Here is a 16622-nt window from a genome sequence, read left to right as displayed (position 1 = left end):
CTTCAGTTCATTGTTGTATCAATTAAACATTAATGACAAATGTTGTCGAACGTTAAGTTCTTAATTGCCAAAGAGTTAGGGTAAAAATCACTTATTTAGGTTTGTATACTTCCATTATAAGACAGAACAATTGTAAACGAAGGAAAGTTGCTTCGAATTACATCCGTCGACTTTTAAAATTGAATTTATAAATACTGCACAATTTTGAAAATAAGAATTTTTTCCTTCTCCGTTTGTAATTCTTAGCATTTATTTTTTGCCAAGCAACTTCATATGTTCAAGATGAAATTTTAACCTTTTTTCTCATATACACTTTGACATGAAAATCAATAATGTGGTAATTTTTATAAATTTCCTGTTTACAAAACTTTGAATTTTTCGAAAAACTAAGGATTTCTTCTCCAAGGCATAGATTACCTTAGCCGTATTTGGCACAACTTTTTGGAATTTTGGATCCTCAATGCTCTTCAACTTTGTACTTCTTTGGCTTTATAAATATTTTGATATGAGCGTCACTGATAAGTCTCATGTAGACGAAACGCGCGTCTGGCGTACTAAATTATAATCCTGGTACCTTTGAAAACTATTTTATTGGAAGTTTATCACTTTTGTTCTAAGTGAGGACTATGACAGTAGTTTTCCATTAGTTTGATGTATTTTGCCATTTGATAAGGAACTGTCTTGTTCCTGAATAATGTTTGGAGTCGGTAGCTTTGCGATTTTGCTTTCAATACATTCGATAGAACAATTGCGTCATTTTCTGTCACTGATTTTTAATTTTTTATTTGTTGTTTTCAATACAAGCACACGAGTCCACAATTATGTTCCATATTTTGTGGTCCTAGTTTAGTTCATAATGTTCATAACAAATTCTTAAATTTTTGATTTTCGAATATTGGTATTTTATTTCCAAATGTAATATTTTTCAGGACGGTGAAGAAAGACCACCACCATCAGAAAATCAGTTTGCAGTTAAGCCTAAACTGCCACCAATTAGCAGAAAAGAGGTAGGTTTGAAATGTTTGATAGTCAACGTAATATCGTTACCAAACAGGTACATATATGAGTAACTGTGAAAAAGACAGCTGTACATGATTTCATTGATCATAAGTCAAGCAAACATTTTTAAACCTCAATTCAATCTCCCTTATCCCCGACTTTTCATAGTAACTGCTTCGTTATAAAACTAAAGAATGATTTTGTGTGACGTTTATAAATAAACACTAACAAGTTTTCTCCTTCATGTACGATTAAATAGACTTTGCATTGGCATTTATTAACAGACTGATTTTAACTAGTTTTTACTGTACTCATATCTTTACTACTCGGTATTATTTATAGCAAGAAGAAAATAAAGATTTTCTTTAGACCTTGAAAACATTATGCAGCAGGATTTGTAAATCGATAGAAAATCAATATTTTCTTTCAACTTTTATATTCTCCGAGGATATTGAATTTTACCATAATCATATACATTTGTAAGTAATATCGTGTTCATTAAAAACAAATGTTCGGGTAAGTGCTTAAAATGCTTAAAAATCATTCGACAAAGCAGTAAAAAATAGAGACAATCTTTTAAAACGTTGACATAAAATATGTTAATCGTCACTTTTAAAATATAATCGAAATTAAAGTGGTTCCTCAGATCAATTTTCGAGTTTAAAAGTTTTTGTATTTATGTTCCTCAAACTATAATTGACCATGAATGTGCTTTTAACAGTGAAGTATATACTTCATGATATCATTCGATCTTCTTTCGACATCCTAATCATCAATCATACCTACGATGAAAACTTCTATAGCGGAAGAAAAAACTTAAACAGGAAATTAGCTTCCATCATTAAAGAAATTAATTATCCTGGCCTGTAATTACTTTTTTGTTATATCCTTTATATGGTTAAAAACATTAAGCAGTAATTACTTTAACATTACATAAGCAGTTCAGGAGAGGTAATATAATCATGACTTTGTGTGTTAAGGGAGAATATCATTTGAGGCATTCCTTATCAACAAAACTAGCGGAAATTAAGTTCATTTTGTATATTAGTTTTCTGATTTATATTGATATTTTGTACTTGACCAAATAGACTACATTGTACATTGTTATATTTAAAGAACTTATTAGGGTGGTTTTGTCCAATATCTGTAGTTATTATCCCACTGACATTTTCGTAATCTATTATATATTTTCTTTTTTATAAAGATGGTCGAATCATTCAAAATGATCTGAGTTTTATTTATAATAACCTCAAAATTTATCTCCAGACAGAATTACTGGTAAAGGTAAATTACAAGTCTCAAACAGCAGTAATAGCAATGTGATTTTTGTTTATAGAACTAACTTTCTTCCAAATATTAAACATTTATGCACATTTAAAGGAATATGATTATATAGTAAAATTGAGAATCGAAATGGGGAATGTGCCAAAGAGACAACAACCCGACCATAGAAAAAAACAACAGCAGAAGGTCACCAACAGGTCTTCAATGTAGCGAGAAATTACTGCACCCGAAGGCGTCCTTCAACTGGCCCCTAAACAAATATATACTAGTTCAGTGATAATGAACGCCATACTAATATCCAAATTGTACACAAGAAACTAAAATTAAAATAATACAAGACTAACAAAGGCCAGAGGCTCCTGACTTGGGACAGGCGCAAAAATGCGGCGGGGTTAAACATGTTTGTGAGATCTCAACCCTCCTTCTATACCTCTAGCCAATGTAGAAAAGTAAACGCATAACAATACGCACATTAAAATTCAGTTCAAGAGAAGTCCGAGTCTGATGTCAGAAGATGTAACCAAAGAAAATAAACAAAATGACAATAATACATAAATAACAACAGATAACTAGCAGTTAACTGACATGCTAGCTCCAGACTTCAATTAAACTGACTGAAAGATTATGATTTCATCATATGAACATCAGGCACAATCTTTCCCGTTAGGGGTTTAGTATCATACCATCATAACATATATGAGAAGAACATAACCCGTGTCATGCCAACAACTGGTTTTTGAATAAATATGTTTAGTTCCGATGCAAAGACCCTATAAGTGAATCAATATTAACGCCAAAATTTGCAATCTTTAATGACCTGACAACAGTATCGTAACTATATACAGATTGATTTACCTAAATATTTTAAATAGACCTACTTGGTATTTATTAAAAAAGAATAAAGTTAAATACATACTTGATATTTTGTATTAATGCTTTAAACTTCTTACATATATTGATAAACATCAACACTGTCAAAATAGTGGATTATGAATTGTTGTCATGGATATTTGTATATAAGCAAGAGTTAACCCCAAAAAAGATATTTTACTACAAATTGTATTCACCTAATATGTCAATGTGTTTAACATATCTTTTTGCTCTTATAATATATTCTGACCAAATGTATATATGCAAAATGGTAATGTGTGGGACACAGTCGTATTTTGTTACATGTTCCCTACGTCCATGTGACAACACAAGTGACATTTTAGCACCACAGTTTCCAGACTCAACAAATGGATCATTCATTGATAATATTTCCATAGCTTTAAAAAAATATAAGTTTTCTATACTTTTTCGGTAATAATTGTTTTGTTGATGCATCATTTCCCCAAATTACAAAGCTATTACTTGAAATCATTTTAACTTCCTCTTCAAACTTGAATTTTATTAGGAGCTTTATGTTTTTTGATACATGCCGTCCGTTTGTTCGTCCATCCCTTTGTTCGTCCGTTCGTTCGTCCGTCCCATTGTTCGTGCGTTCGTTTGTCTGTCCATTTATTCGTCCGTCTGTCCCACTTCAGGTTTACATTTATGGTCAAGGACGTTTTTGATGAAATTTAAGTCTAATCGATTTGTTATTCAGCACACATGTTTTCTATGATATGAATTTTCTCACTTTGATGCAAAATTAGAGTTTTGACCCCAGTTTTACGATCCACTAAACATAGAAAATGGTAGTGCGTTTGGGGCATAATTGTAATCGACACATTCTTGTTCATGATTAAAATATAAATAAAACAATTTATGGAATTACAATCAATGAGACAGCAATTGACCGACACTTTAAAATAAATCTTTAGATCAATATACCAGTCTTCAATCAAGGACAGCTCTCTATACAATAAGACAACATCTAAATCACCCCAAAGTTAAGAAAGTAATGACTATATTTAATAGAGTCTACCACAAATATGTCAGCAACACAATACGTCCCCTTGATGTACATTGTAAGAGCCATTAAAATCTGACAAACTCAACCACAGACTAGGTTCATTAGTTCATAGTATACATTATACATCTCTTGCTGATGATTTATATTCATCAAAGGATTGAAGAACAATCTATGATAACGTCTCCAATTGTTTATATTATCGGTTATTTGCATATTATATATTTTTTTTGATTGATGAGATAAGCCTACCTTTAAAATTAAAGTATTTTAATGCACCAAAGAGAAATTAATCGAAATTATGGTAACTGTTGTAAAAAAAAGAAGCTTAAAATTGATAGACGCTTTATTGACCTTCACAAAGTAATTGAAATTTTGTTTTGAGCTTACCTGAAGAAATATTTATAATACATTCGCGATTTTCTTAACGTTATTTCACATTTGCTTTGAACTTGACATATTAATGTTGCTATTTGTTGTTTATATATTCATTATCGTTCCATACCAAATCGATTAGTTTTTTTAACATGTATCTTATTCTATTAAATCGATTTCATAAAAATGTTCTTATCTCAATTTTAATTCTTATTACTTGTACGAAAATGATTAAAATACAGCACATCAAAAGATTTTGAATAATTATGTTTCTTAGGATTTTCAAGTGTTGGAGATATATATTAATTGTACTGTACTGTCTATCGAGTTTAAAAAGATTTTGGGGAATTTTTTTTTCTTTTCACTTTTTTTCACTTATTTTTTTACAATCATGCTTTTTTGTTTATTATGTATATAATGCATTCATTTTGAATCAAAATGAGGAACAATAATACATATTTATGACTAACTGTTATTAATTTTGTATTGATGCAAATTTTGTTCTTATAAGCATAGGCTTAAAATTTAAGAAAAAAATGACGATGAAGATGATCTGTCTTATCCTGATCTGCGATCTTTGATACTTTAAAGTTACACTTAAACGGGTAAATTTTACTGAAACTCGGGATTTGACATCATAACTGACTGTTCTCTTTATCTCTTCTCTGTATGAAAAGTAAATTACAGTACAAAATAATTGCATATACTTTCTTAATGAACCTGCATGATACATGGCTATGGTTTCGTGACAATTGTTCGATACATTAACGTCTATCCTGAAAATATATTCTCCCTAAACGATTATTAGCTGGAAATAATTGTTGTCATTTAAATGCTGACAGTTTGTCAGGTCGGTCACTTTATATGAATTTATGTAGGAATATGTGGGGAAGTATATCATTTTTTAATTGTAATAATAACATACATAAAAAAAAATTAAGGCTGGTATTTGTTTATCATATATGTTTGCTGCAGATATATAAAGAATAAGTCAAATTAATATATATCTACAAATACTGTAATTTATGCGACTTTAGTTGATTTTGTCAATCTTTAGAAGTTCATACACACTTTTTGATAAAAAAAATTATTTTTGATTGCACATTGATGCTCAATGAGGGGTTAGAAATACAGGCAACAGTAGTATGTATCTGTTCAAACGTCATAAATTTATTAAGGGAAATCAAATCTACAAACTATAACTGAGGGAAGCAAATTACCTATAATAAAAGAACAACAGGAACACTGAAGTGCAACTGATTGATACAAGTGTTTTCCTGTTTTGTAATACTAGATATACATTATCTATTATTTTTACTTCTATATTTAACAAACTTTTCCTGTAGAATTTCCTATATGCCTATATGATACCTTTATTTCTCCACCATATGTCGGAGTTTAAATGTTTCTCGTTTTTAAAAGAGGGTCAACAGATACGAGAGAAATAGTCTTACTTATAGATTAAAAATTAACTGACAACGCCATGGCTTAAAAAAGACAAACAAACAAACAATCGTACACAAGACACACCATAGAAAACATTACTTAAATATTTTCAAAAATACAGTATTCATTTAGCGATCAGAAATCCATTAATTTAAAAGATATTAAATGTGTTGTGATTACCAATGAGATTACTATCCACCAAAAATCTAAATGAGAGACGTGGTTTAGTGGTTAGTGGGTCATGATACAAACACAAAGATTCCTGGTTCGATTCCCGATCCAATATGACAATTTTAGGGACTTAATGTTCGGCTCTTCCTCGACACTATTTGCGAGTATGGTCTTGAGGAAACGATGATAGTCCGTCGGAAGGGGAAGATAAATGGCTGACCTGTGTTAAGAGTGAGCAAAAACTCTTGCACGTTGAAGACACCTTTGTATATTTCGAAAAAGAGCAGGCTTTTGCCGCTACATGGCACCACTGGCACCCGCATAGTCGAAAGGGATTAATATAATTTGCAAAACTTGTTTCCCAATCCTCTATAAATAAATATGTTTAACTAAACCTGCATTACGTTTAAGCAAATATGTGGAACTAATAAAAATATTGTTTTCATTTGACTACTTACATTTAATTTAAAGTTAAACATTTAAACAACAAAGTATTGTTTTTGCACATTTGATGAATGTAACATTATTCAATAAACTTTATGTTCACTAATTTTTGGAAGGACTGAAATTTGAAAAAAATAAACTTTCGACAAACATTATACCAAAAATTTCGATAGTGTTTGGCTGTACTTCATTGTTTTGTACTTAATAAGACGGTTAACATAGAATTCAAATAATGGTATTCAGATTATTCAGAGAAACTAATCATAAACAGATCAAATGATGTGATATGAGAAAGAATATTATGATGATCAGATATCAAGGCATTTTTTAGTGTTATTTTTACCCCTTGTTTTTGTTTACTTTTAATCTCGGAACAAATCTTGAATAACGTCGTATATACTATGATACCAACAAGTAATAAAATAACAAAAACATGGCGTCGAATACGAACTTAATTATAAAGGTTGGATTACATAGTTACAGTACTGTCTATCGATGTTATTTGACATGATATTTAGTAACGTTTATCTATCTGCTGTTTCATGAATAAAATATGATTTGACTTCTATTGGATATTACAATTCCTAACGGTAATTGCTTTTTTGTGTACTTAACGAGAGTCTGTGAACTTCTCTTGTTTTTCAATTATGAAAGTGCTAATTGACTTCTAAATTAGATGAGGGGAGAGTTTAAACCAACGAGAGATAAGTCAATAAAGATTAGATGTATCCTCACCATCTCTTAGAGTATACCATTTCTTGCATAGTTCTGAGTTTTTGTTCTTGTTTGGCTTTACTTTCTGTCTTCTTTTTATTTTGTCAGCTCTTTAATTTGTATTTTACTTTTGAGTCTCATGCATCTTTTGTCCCTCTTTTTTGACCAAAGCATCACCGAAAGCACATTAATTGTCAGAATGCGCATCATGTATAGTAAATAAGTACTTTTAATGTTATTACTTCATTTTAATTAGAATTGTTTGATTGAGTTATTGTTGAACAGAAAATCCAATGCTTTCAAATCAAATTTAGATCTTATTGATATACATTTTATGCTTCAACCCTTATTGATTTGCAGGGTGAGAAATACATAATACTTATTGTAAAACAGATCGAAAAATGAAATCATATTGACATGTACAATACTATCCATCGACTTAATTTAGAACGGGTATTATCAAATGAAAATTAAGCTATCTGATGTGATACTTTAAACTGACATAGTTCTGTGACAAACTGTTTATACAAACAACAGGTCCGGTTTTCATTTCACAAATAACACCTTTTTGAAAATATTTGGTTCTTTCGATAGAAAACAGTGATTAAGTCGAAATTTTTATTTTTCAAATTCCTTCAGTTTTTTAACATTGTGATTGTTTATTTGTGACAATATTAACATCTTCAAACGATGTCATTTTATTTCAGACATTCTTATTCAAATCATAGCACCTTTATTGGACATTCATCAGTACAATCTACTTATACATTTGACAAGGAACATTTAAATATATTGTTGATGTGCCGTATTCAGCACTCAGTCCGAGACGACGTTGAAAAAAAATTGAACTATTACGATGATTATGCTATTTGTATGTAACAATTCACTTTATTTATCTTATTTTAGTTTAAAGCAAATTTAAAGGATTAAAATGTACTCTTGGTCGTGTGTCAGAAGCCAATAAAGTCAAGAGAAACTTTTTCAGGATTACAATGCAGTAACATTTTTTTTCTTTAATTAGATTTTAGATTTTCTTTAATTAGATTTGGATTAAATCTGTAAATATCCTGATTGCATCAAAATAGGACTAGAATACAATAAAACAACATGTATTGTTAGAAAAGATTGTTTGATGCGTTTTATTATATTCGAAATGTAAAATTCACATTAAAAAATCTGTAAATGGAAATGTAATTTTGAGATCAATATCATATCACGTAATAATGTGTTTGATCAATTCAATTTACAAAAACATATGTGGTACTACTAATATTAAACGTAAAAACATGTAAAACAAATATATTGTTCTAAATTGAAATATATTTACATTTTAAAAATACTGAATATTTACAAAAACAAAAAAAATGTAATGTATACGATAAAATTGAATTTTAAGTAAACGAACGTTTTTGGAACTGACTGAATGATAGATTTTAGTAAAAGGAGTAAACTTTTTATATATTAAAACGTTTGTAAAATTCGGTATTAACAACCTTATGAATCAGAATAAAAATAATCTGTATTTTTTAGGAGTTTAACATATTTTTATAAAAAGGGTTGATGCAAATTGATCAAAAATAAGGATAAGAACAAAATATGATACTTGATTTATCAAAACAGAGTATAGAAATAATATTTAGCTACCAGTTAATTTTGTTTATTTGAATCCGTGTTCATGCAACTATTAACTTTACCTTCGGCTCACGTGTTTTCAACATGATTGTAGTTCATGCAATAAATAGCAAAAAAAGTCAACATTGAAAAGTGAACAATGGCGACAATTGGAATAACCATTTCTTTTATTTATCAAGACCCCAAAAATATATACTTATACAGGTAAAATGATGATATACATATATTTTAAAGCTATTACATAAAATAGTACCTATGCAATGTGTTCGCTTTCATAGCATTATTTTCATAGTCAGCACTTACCCTATATGCATAAATACTAAATTTCAAAACTCGAAAAATATCAATTATCAAGCATATAAATGTATAAGTTAACTATTATAATGAACGTGTTAAGGTGGTACCCAACACTTTCACTAAAATTAATTTGGCTCGTTTAATTTTCATTAAATTTTGTCAAAGTAAATCCTTTAACAAAAATATATCAAAAATTTTGAACCAACCGTTTTGTCAGAAAAATTACACTGGTTATATAGCAGTTTGACAAACCCCAATTTTATCATTGAGAAGCTTAATATTCCTTCTACAACACAACGTAATTAAAACGTTTAGCTGACTTTACAGAGTTATCTCCCTGTAGTGTTAGGTACCACCTTAAAAAAAGGATCCATCCCCAGTCAAACGCAATTTAGTTTGTCATACTTGTTTTAGTGTTTAAAATTATTCCTCATCTAGATTTTGAGATATTGGCGTCTTTCAAAATATGCGTCTCGATTAAACAAATGGAAGGTAAATATTTCATTAAGAAATTACAATTCCAGCAAAGTATTCTTGTGGTAAATGATTTTTTTAAAAGCCCACACGCTTGACGAGGATGCATACATATCAACTTGCAGATGCTTAATATGTTGGTACATCTTGTTTGGTTTACGTTTTTGCGATTCGCTCAATTTTTATATTTACCTTGTTTTTAATGGGTTTATTAGATTTTGCTTTCATTTCACAACGGTTGCTTTTTCTTAAATGCACATTTGTATGTGTATTGATGTACATGTATAAAATTGATGAAGAATCTAAAAGTACATTATAAGGTATGTCATATTGTATTTCAATAGCAAACATCCTGAATGTGGTCGAACTAATTGCTCCATTGTTGAATAAGATTCTTTCTCTTTTTGTTGCTCATTTGTAAATGTTCTTGTCAATTTGACAGATACATTCGTTTAAACTTTGTATAAATATTGCCGTCACCATGGTGACATCAATTCCTTTTTATATTGGATTATCAAATTACCTGCTTTAATTATTTTCATCGTAAGTAAGTGCATTCAAGGTTAGTTATAATCCAATTATTGAATGTTATATTGCTAGTCTGGAATTTTCAGATATATCATTATATTATACATCTAGGTATAAGCATCTGATAAATCAATGCTGTCGCTATGGAATGTAGCTTTAGAATATATATATTTTTTTTAAATTAAATACACATATTTAAAATGTTTATGCGTTTCCGACAGTTTTAGTTTGTTACCCCGATTTTGTTTTTTGTCCATGGATTTATGAGTTTGAACAGCGGTATACTACTGTTGCCTTTATTTAGTCAAGTTATTGAATAGATGTTAATGAATCATCAAAGACTGTTTCGGTCAGCGTCGTATATAATAGTTGTTCGTTCTAAAATTACCGTTTCAGAAGTAAAACCAGTTAAAAGTGGTTTGTCTCCAACAATATGATGTTTCAATTTCTAAGTATCCATACCTATCAACTTTTCAAAGTGCCCATGGGTGTTTTGCGCACAAGATGGCTTTTCATAGCCCTCAAAAACCTTCAAGGGGGCCTTCAAATGAAGTTTCATGTTTTTTGGCTTCTTCATACTTATAAAAGACTAAAGCAATGTAAAATTAACTGTTTTGTTAAAAAATTGTGGACAGAATTGCTCTAACAAAATTTCCATTTGGGAGCTTTTATGGGGGAAATCCCCCACAAATAGTGACAGTTGGCAGGTATGAGTATCCCCCCTCTTAAACGTTGTAATAAGTCTAATAAACTATCAAAGATTTGCACTAAATTTTAACACTTAATTTTTCAAATAACTAAAACAAATAATCATTGACTGAAGAAAACCACTGTTTAAGAAGTCCCGGACAGGTGACATCATCATCGACGATGTTTAACTACATTTTGAAAATAATCGACCGAAACCATCGGATTGAATTATTCCGAGGGACGGATCACATGAGATGACCCACGAGGTTGTTTTTTTTTAAGAATTTGTGGTGCACAGTCTTTTGTTGTGTTTTGTATACTGCTGTTGGTTCGTTTCCTTATTTTTGCTATTTGGTTGTCAGTTTATTTTCGACACATGAGTTTGAATTCCTTTTGGTATCTTTTGTCTCTTTTTGGCACATTGTTGATGCTTTATAAATAAAATTATAACATAAAACAAAGTAATAAAAGTTATATTGTACTTGATAAAACAACCATCGCCATAAATAATTCACTGAGTTAAGGGCCTGACAAGACTTGCATACAGTTCATAATTCATTTGATTCTGCAAAAAAACTTCAATGGATAGAAAAGGTGTGGGGAACAATTGTTCGAATTTAACAAATTAATTTTTATCTTTATGCAATGTGGTTAAAAGCTGAATGCAAAAAAGCGATCGAATATAATTTTATCTGTACTTCATATGATAACATTAAGAAAATTCGGAAATATTTCCTTCACAGTAATTGAAATAACTATCTGCCCTGATAATCACAGACAGTTAACAAATGAAGCCCATGTTTTATTACAATATCAATATTACATCTATAATCATTAACAACAGGTTAATGCACATCGGGAATATTAAACACTCCAAGTTGTAAACAAATACTACAATGCAGCAATGTCACACAACAGATATATTTACTCAGTTGTCAAGTGTCTTACAGATTGATTTACACGCAATTTACCTTACTTTGATATTTGCATCCATCGATTTGGAAACCACAGCAATATGAAACGTGCAGATGTGGACTAATGTATTGTCAATGAGACTATGTATCGAGGACTAAAGGTGTACGAACTTAAATCAAAGGGGAGACTCTATAATTTGAAGAAAACTATAAATGGTATTTGTATAAATTAAAACAACATAAATACCGAACTCCATGAAACATTCAACTAGGATTTCCAGAATTAAAACCAGAATTAAAAGCTCAAAAATATCAAACCGATTGAAAAAGAGTCATGGTCTTGACTTTATACATGCTTTCAATATCACTGATAAATCGAAGGGTCTCATTTTGTGATATTAATACAAGGTTATAAGAGTGTTTAAAGTTGTGGTATCAAGTGATACAATGTTAATAAAGGAGTCAGTAATTCATTAACTGTTAAAAAAGTCGTAAATCAATTTCTATTATACAAACATAGTAAAATCAAATCTTCAGGGAATCACAGGAAATATCTATTAACGGAAAGGGACAGAGAGGTAATTCAGCCAAATTAAGGCATATCTAAAAAATAATGTAATTTGTGAAAAGTCAGTTGATTTTGTCAATCTTTAGAGGTTCATACCCACTTTTTGATAAAGGACAAGGTATGATAAGGGCTATTTTTGGCCCCCTCTCCAAATAAGTTTATATTGATATCAATGATGGTCTTAGTGTAGACACTTGAAAAAATAATGATTTTATTGTGTTCCGGTGAAAAGAAGGTTGCCTAGCAACGGTTTTTATTAAGAATGAAAATTATCACCTAATAATTGCTTTATCAGTAAAAATTTAAATATTTACAAATAATATTGTTTGTCCAAGAAGAACTTGAAGTCACAAATGAAAATACCCTTTGAATTTGTTTATTAAATGTTTAAAACAACCTTGGCAACAGAAATGTTGCCTAGCAACGGTTAAAAAATTGGTGCTTGCCACTCTTAAGTATGAATTAAGCAGTTGTTTGAAGATTTTTCTTTCCATTTGGAGTTTCATTCCAATATTTTTTCATATACATCTTTTTTTATTCTTTACAAATTTCGTATTGAGCATAGCAACACAAGTGTTGCTTAGCAACAGCAAAACATGTTTGAATTAAAGCCAACTACAAATCAATTAGTCATTATATTGAACAAATTAAATTGAATGCAATGCAGATTGTCTGTTTGTGAACATGTTTAGTTAGAAATGAACACTTAGTTCAATTGTAGGTCACTACACGCTGATCAACAACTAAGATACATAACAAGTGCATATCAACCATGCAATAATAGGTTCTTTCTATTTTTTGAAGTATGAACTTAGTTATTTTTTAGGAATATACTTCCTAATACGGTGTTACACTATAATATAAACATCTAGATTATCATTATTTTTTGGACGAATTCTATATCGAGTATAGAATCCCACATCTTGCTTAGCAACAGCAAACATTTTTTTTAAATTGTAGACCACTACAACACCTTTGTTTGACTTTTAATGTGAAAGTTTTTTCATGAAAACAAGAATATATAGGATTTAATAATTTGAGATGAGTTTGAACAGCTTTCAAAGATACTTAACAGTTAATGGAATCAAAGAGACGTGACTTGTACCACATACAGACATAATTCATAGTGTGGAATTAAATGTCTAATCCAGGCAATTACGAATTAATATGATGTAGGGGTTGGAATTGCAATGTGTCTTCTGCAAGGGTACAAAACCTATAGTGAATTAGAAACGACTTATCAAGGCCAAAGGGGGGCGGGGGTGTTTAAATCATTTTTGAAGTTATTAACGAGGCATTAATTGACCTAAGAAATTAATCCTATTGTGCAGTAAAAAAAATGGCATAGCCTGTAAGAATATATATATATATATATATATGGTTTAAGGGTTGGACAATCATTTAAGGTGGTATGGGAGTCTAAAATAACAATGATAGAATTTGTTCATACTTTGCCAAAACGTTGTATCTATTGATACATGTTGAAAAATATAATAAAAATGATAGGTCACCGCGCATTTTCTCAAGCTACAGGACGGGACAAAATGACACATTTTGTATGGATTATACAGGAAAAAACACCATTTTGTGATTAGAAACTAAACAAAATGATAGAATTGTTAAATACTTCAGGAAAAGATAGCTTTCAGACACTGCTTTGAGAATATCAAAAGAAAAGATAGGGTCACCGTACGTTTTTTCCGGCTAAAATACAAAATAGGAAAATTCCATACAGAATCCTTCAGAAAATGCACTTTTTTAGAGTTACCTCCCCTTAAAATGCCAATTTTTTAAAAAGATAAAAACAACCAAAAATAATTAACATTTGCAAAAATATCAATATTTAGAAGTTATAATCTTATAAATTGGTACTTTTAAATGAAAATGTACATTAAACATCTGCATTCGTGCATCAAATTTTGCTAACTTGATGGAAAATCTGGACCTTTGATTCTCTGTTTTTTACAATCCAAGATGGAGGAAGACACCCATACCACCTTAACCATGAAAGTTAAAGGTCAATTAATTGTATCTTGAGATCAACGGTAAATGTCATAATGATATTAGACTGTTATGATATCTGAGTCATGGCTATACACTGTATGCCAAATATCATAAGTCAATGTATAAAAACTAAATAAGTGTAGACCCGGACAAGTGTGTATGAGAATAAAATTCCAAAAAAGAAGAATAGTTATGTTTAACATAATGTATCCATTCATTTCATCTTGGAAGCCAGGGAAAATTGACAAAGACAAGTGAAAACTGAGAACAGAATAAACTGATGTTTCTTTCACGATGAAATGGACTATGGTTTGAATGGTTTTACAGTAGTAATTTTGGGGCCCTTTATAGCTTGTTGTTCGGTGTGAGCCAAGGCCCCGTGTTAAAGGCCGTACATTGACCTATTATGGTTTACTTTTATAAATTGTTATTTGGATGGAGAGTTGTATCATTGGCACTCACACCACATCTTCCTATATCTATGGAACATTTTTGTTATCTGTAATTATGATGTGGATACTGGCAATGACGAAAAATGTTTTCACTTTCCTGTCAGTGTCAAATGATTTGTGAAATATCATGTAAAATGCATGTATGTGATTAAGTTGCATTTTGTATTGTTTCGTTTTGTTTTTGTAATTTGTTTATCAAAATGAACTACAGTTATAATTGGACATGCAAGTTACTAATAAAAGTATATAAGTTCGGGTTAGGGTGAAGGTTGTCGCCTGTTTAAACGTTTTCACCTGCTGTGTTTGTTTGCAACAAGTAAGGAACCTGTTCGGTGGTTGTTGTGGTTCATACGTGTTCCTCGTTTCTAGTTTTTTTTTATATAAAGATTAAACCGTTGGTTTTCCTGTTTGAATTTCTACATTAGTCACTTGTGTGTCCTTGATAGCTTGCTGGTCGGTGTAAGCCAAAGCTCTGTGTTAAAGGTCGTACTTTGACCTATAATTGTTTACTTTTTACATGTTGTGTCCTGGAAGGAGAGTAGTATCATCTTCTTATTTCTATATATGTTGCAAAAGTTATTTCTTTTGGGTGGATGTGTATGTTTAAGCGTGGATTCATATAAGATGGATTCTTACAGTATGCACCCTTTTATTAATTCATTGTACAATTAAATAAATATAATAAATGAATTAAAACGCCTGATATCGTGGGTTCTGACACCGGCCTGGTCAAACCTAAGACTCAAAAATTGGTATTTGCTGATTTCCGTTAATCAATTGGCATTAAGGGGTAAGAACAAAGACTAGTTGGATCAGAGTGTCAAGTTAGGGTAATATGTCTTCCTGTGGACTGTAACCTTTTTAGCTATAGCACAATAAAAATTAATGAAACAAACAACCCATGCAGCAACACGATGTCCAAAAGTTAGCACTTTGTGTAAACATGAATTATTAATAAAATAGTCAATTATATGAATTAACTGTTTACAAAACTTTATATTGTTTGCAAAAACTACGGATAATATATTCAGGAATAAATAACCTTTATTAGCTGTATATCGCAAAAAAAAACAAAAAAAAACGGACTATTGAGCCTTTTATGGTCTTTTGACATTTTTTTATTCGACCGTCACTGATGAGTCTTTTGTATGCGAAACACACGTCTTACAATCAAGATGTCTTTAATTATGATGCGTTTTATTCCTTTCATATTCAATACTTATTTTTATTCTTTTGAATATGTTTAAATTCATTCTACATGTAGTGCTGTTATTTAAGAAGACATATGATTGATTGAATGTTGTTTCCTGACCGTCCAGTGACAAATACTTTATGCATGCAAATTTTAATGAAAAGATATGTAGAGAATGATTTGCAAACAAGAAATACGAAGAAGCACGCGTTGTCGTCAAGATAGAACAACGGGAAGGCCGGTGACAATTACAAATAATAAGTCCAATAAATTCAACACCATGACCAAAACATAACTCAAGATACATAATTTAGATCATAAAAGTGTTGGATAGTTTTGTTTAATCTTGATTATTGTTATACTTACACAATTAACTAATTAAAATTGTCACATGGTGTCTTCTTATGTCATATGAATTACAATGTATGTTATTATTCACAGTTTTGTAGTTTATTTCGCCATCGCCATCTGTATTTATATTAAATGATTGTCTAAAATGTTAACTTGGCATGCCATACTTGGTAGAAATGCGGACGTGAAAGAA

At 30.3% G+C, this 16622-nt stretch overlaps 1 protein-coding gene across 7 annotated transcripts in view; it reads left to right on the top strand.

Moving 5' to 3' along the window:
• Positions 1-16622, top strand: part of LOC139489226 (BAI1-associated protein 3-like) — a 248385-nt gene that overhangs the window by 53910 nt on the left and 177853 nt on the right. For all 7 annotated transcript variants that reach the window (XM_071275445.1, XM_071275447.1, XM_071275448.1 and 4 more), the window contains one exon: positions 930-1007. In XM_071275445.1, the coding sequence (XP_071131546.1) occupies positions 930-1007 (78 nt within the window). The remainder of the gene's footprint in view (positions 1-929; positions 1008-16622) is intronic.

The sequence above is a fragment of the Mytilus edulis genome, chromosome 9, assembly GCF_963676685.1.
Source record: "Mytilus edulis chromosome 9, xbMytEdul2.2, whole genome shotgun sequence".
NCBI lineage: Eukaryota > Metazoa > Mollusca > Bivalvia > Mytilida > Mytilidae > Mytilus > Mytilus edulis.
The sequence above is the reverse complement of the archived record's forward strand: the minus strand, read 5'-3'. Positions and strand labels throughout refer to the sequence as shown.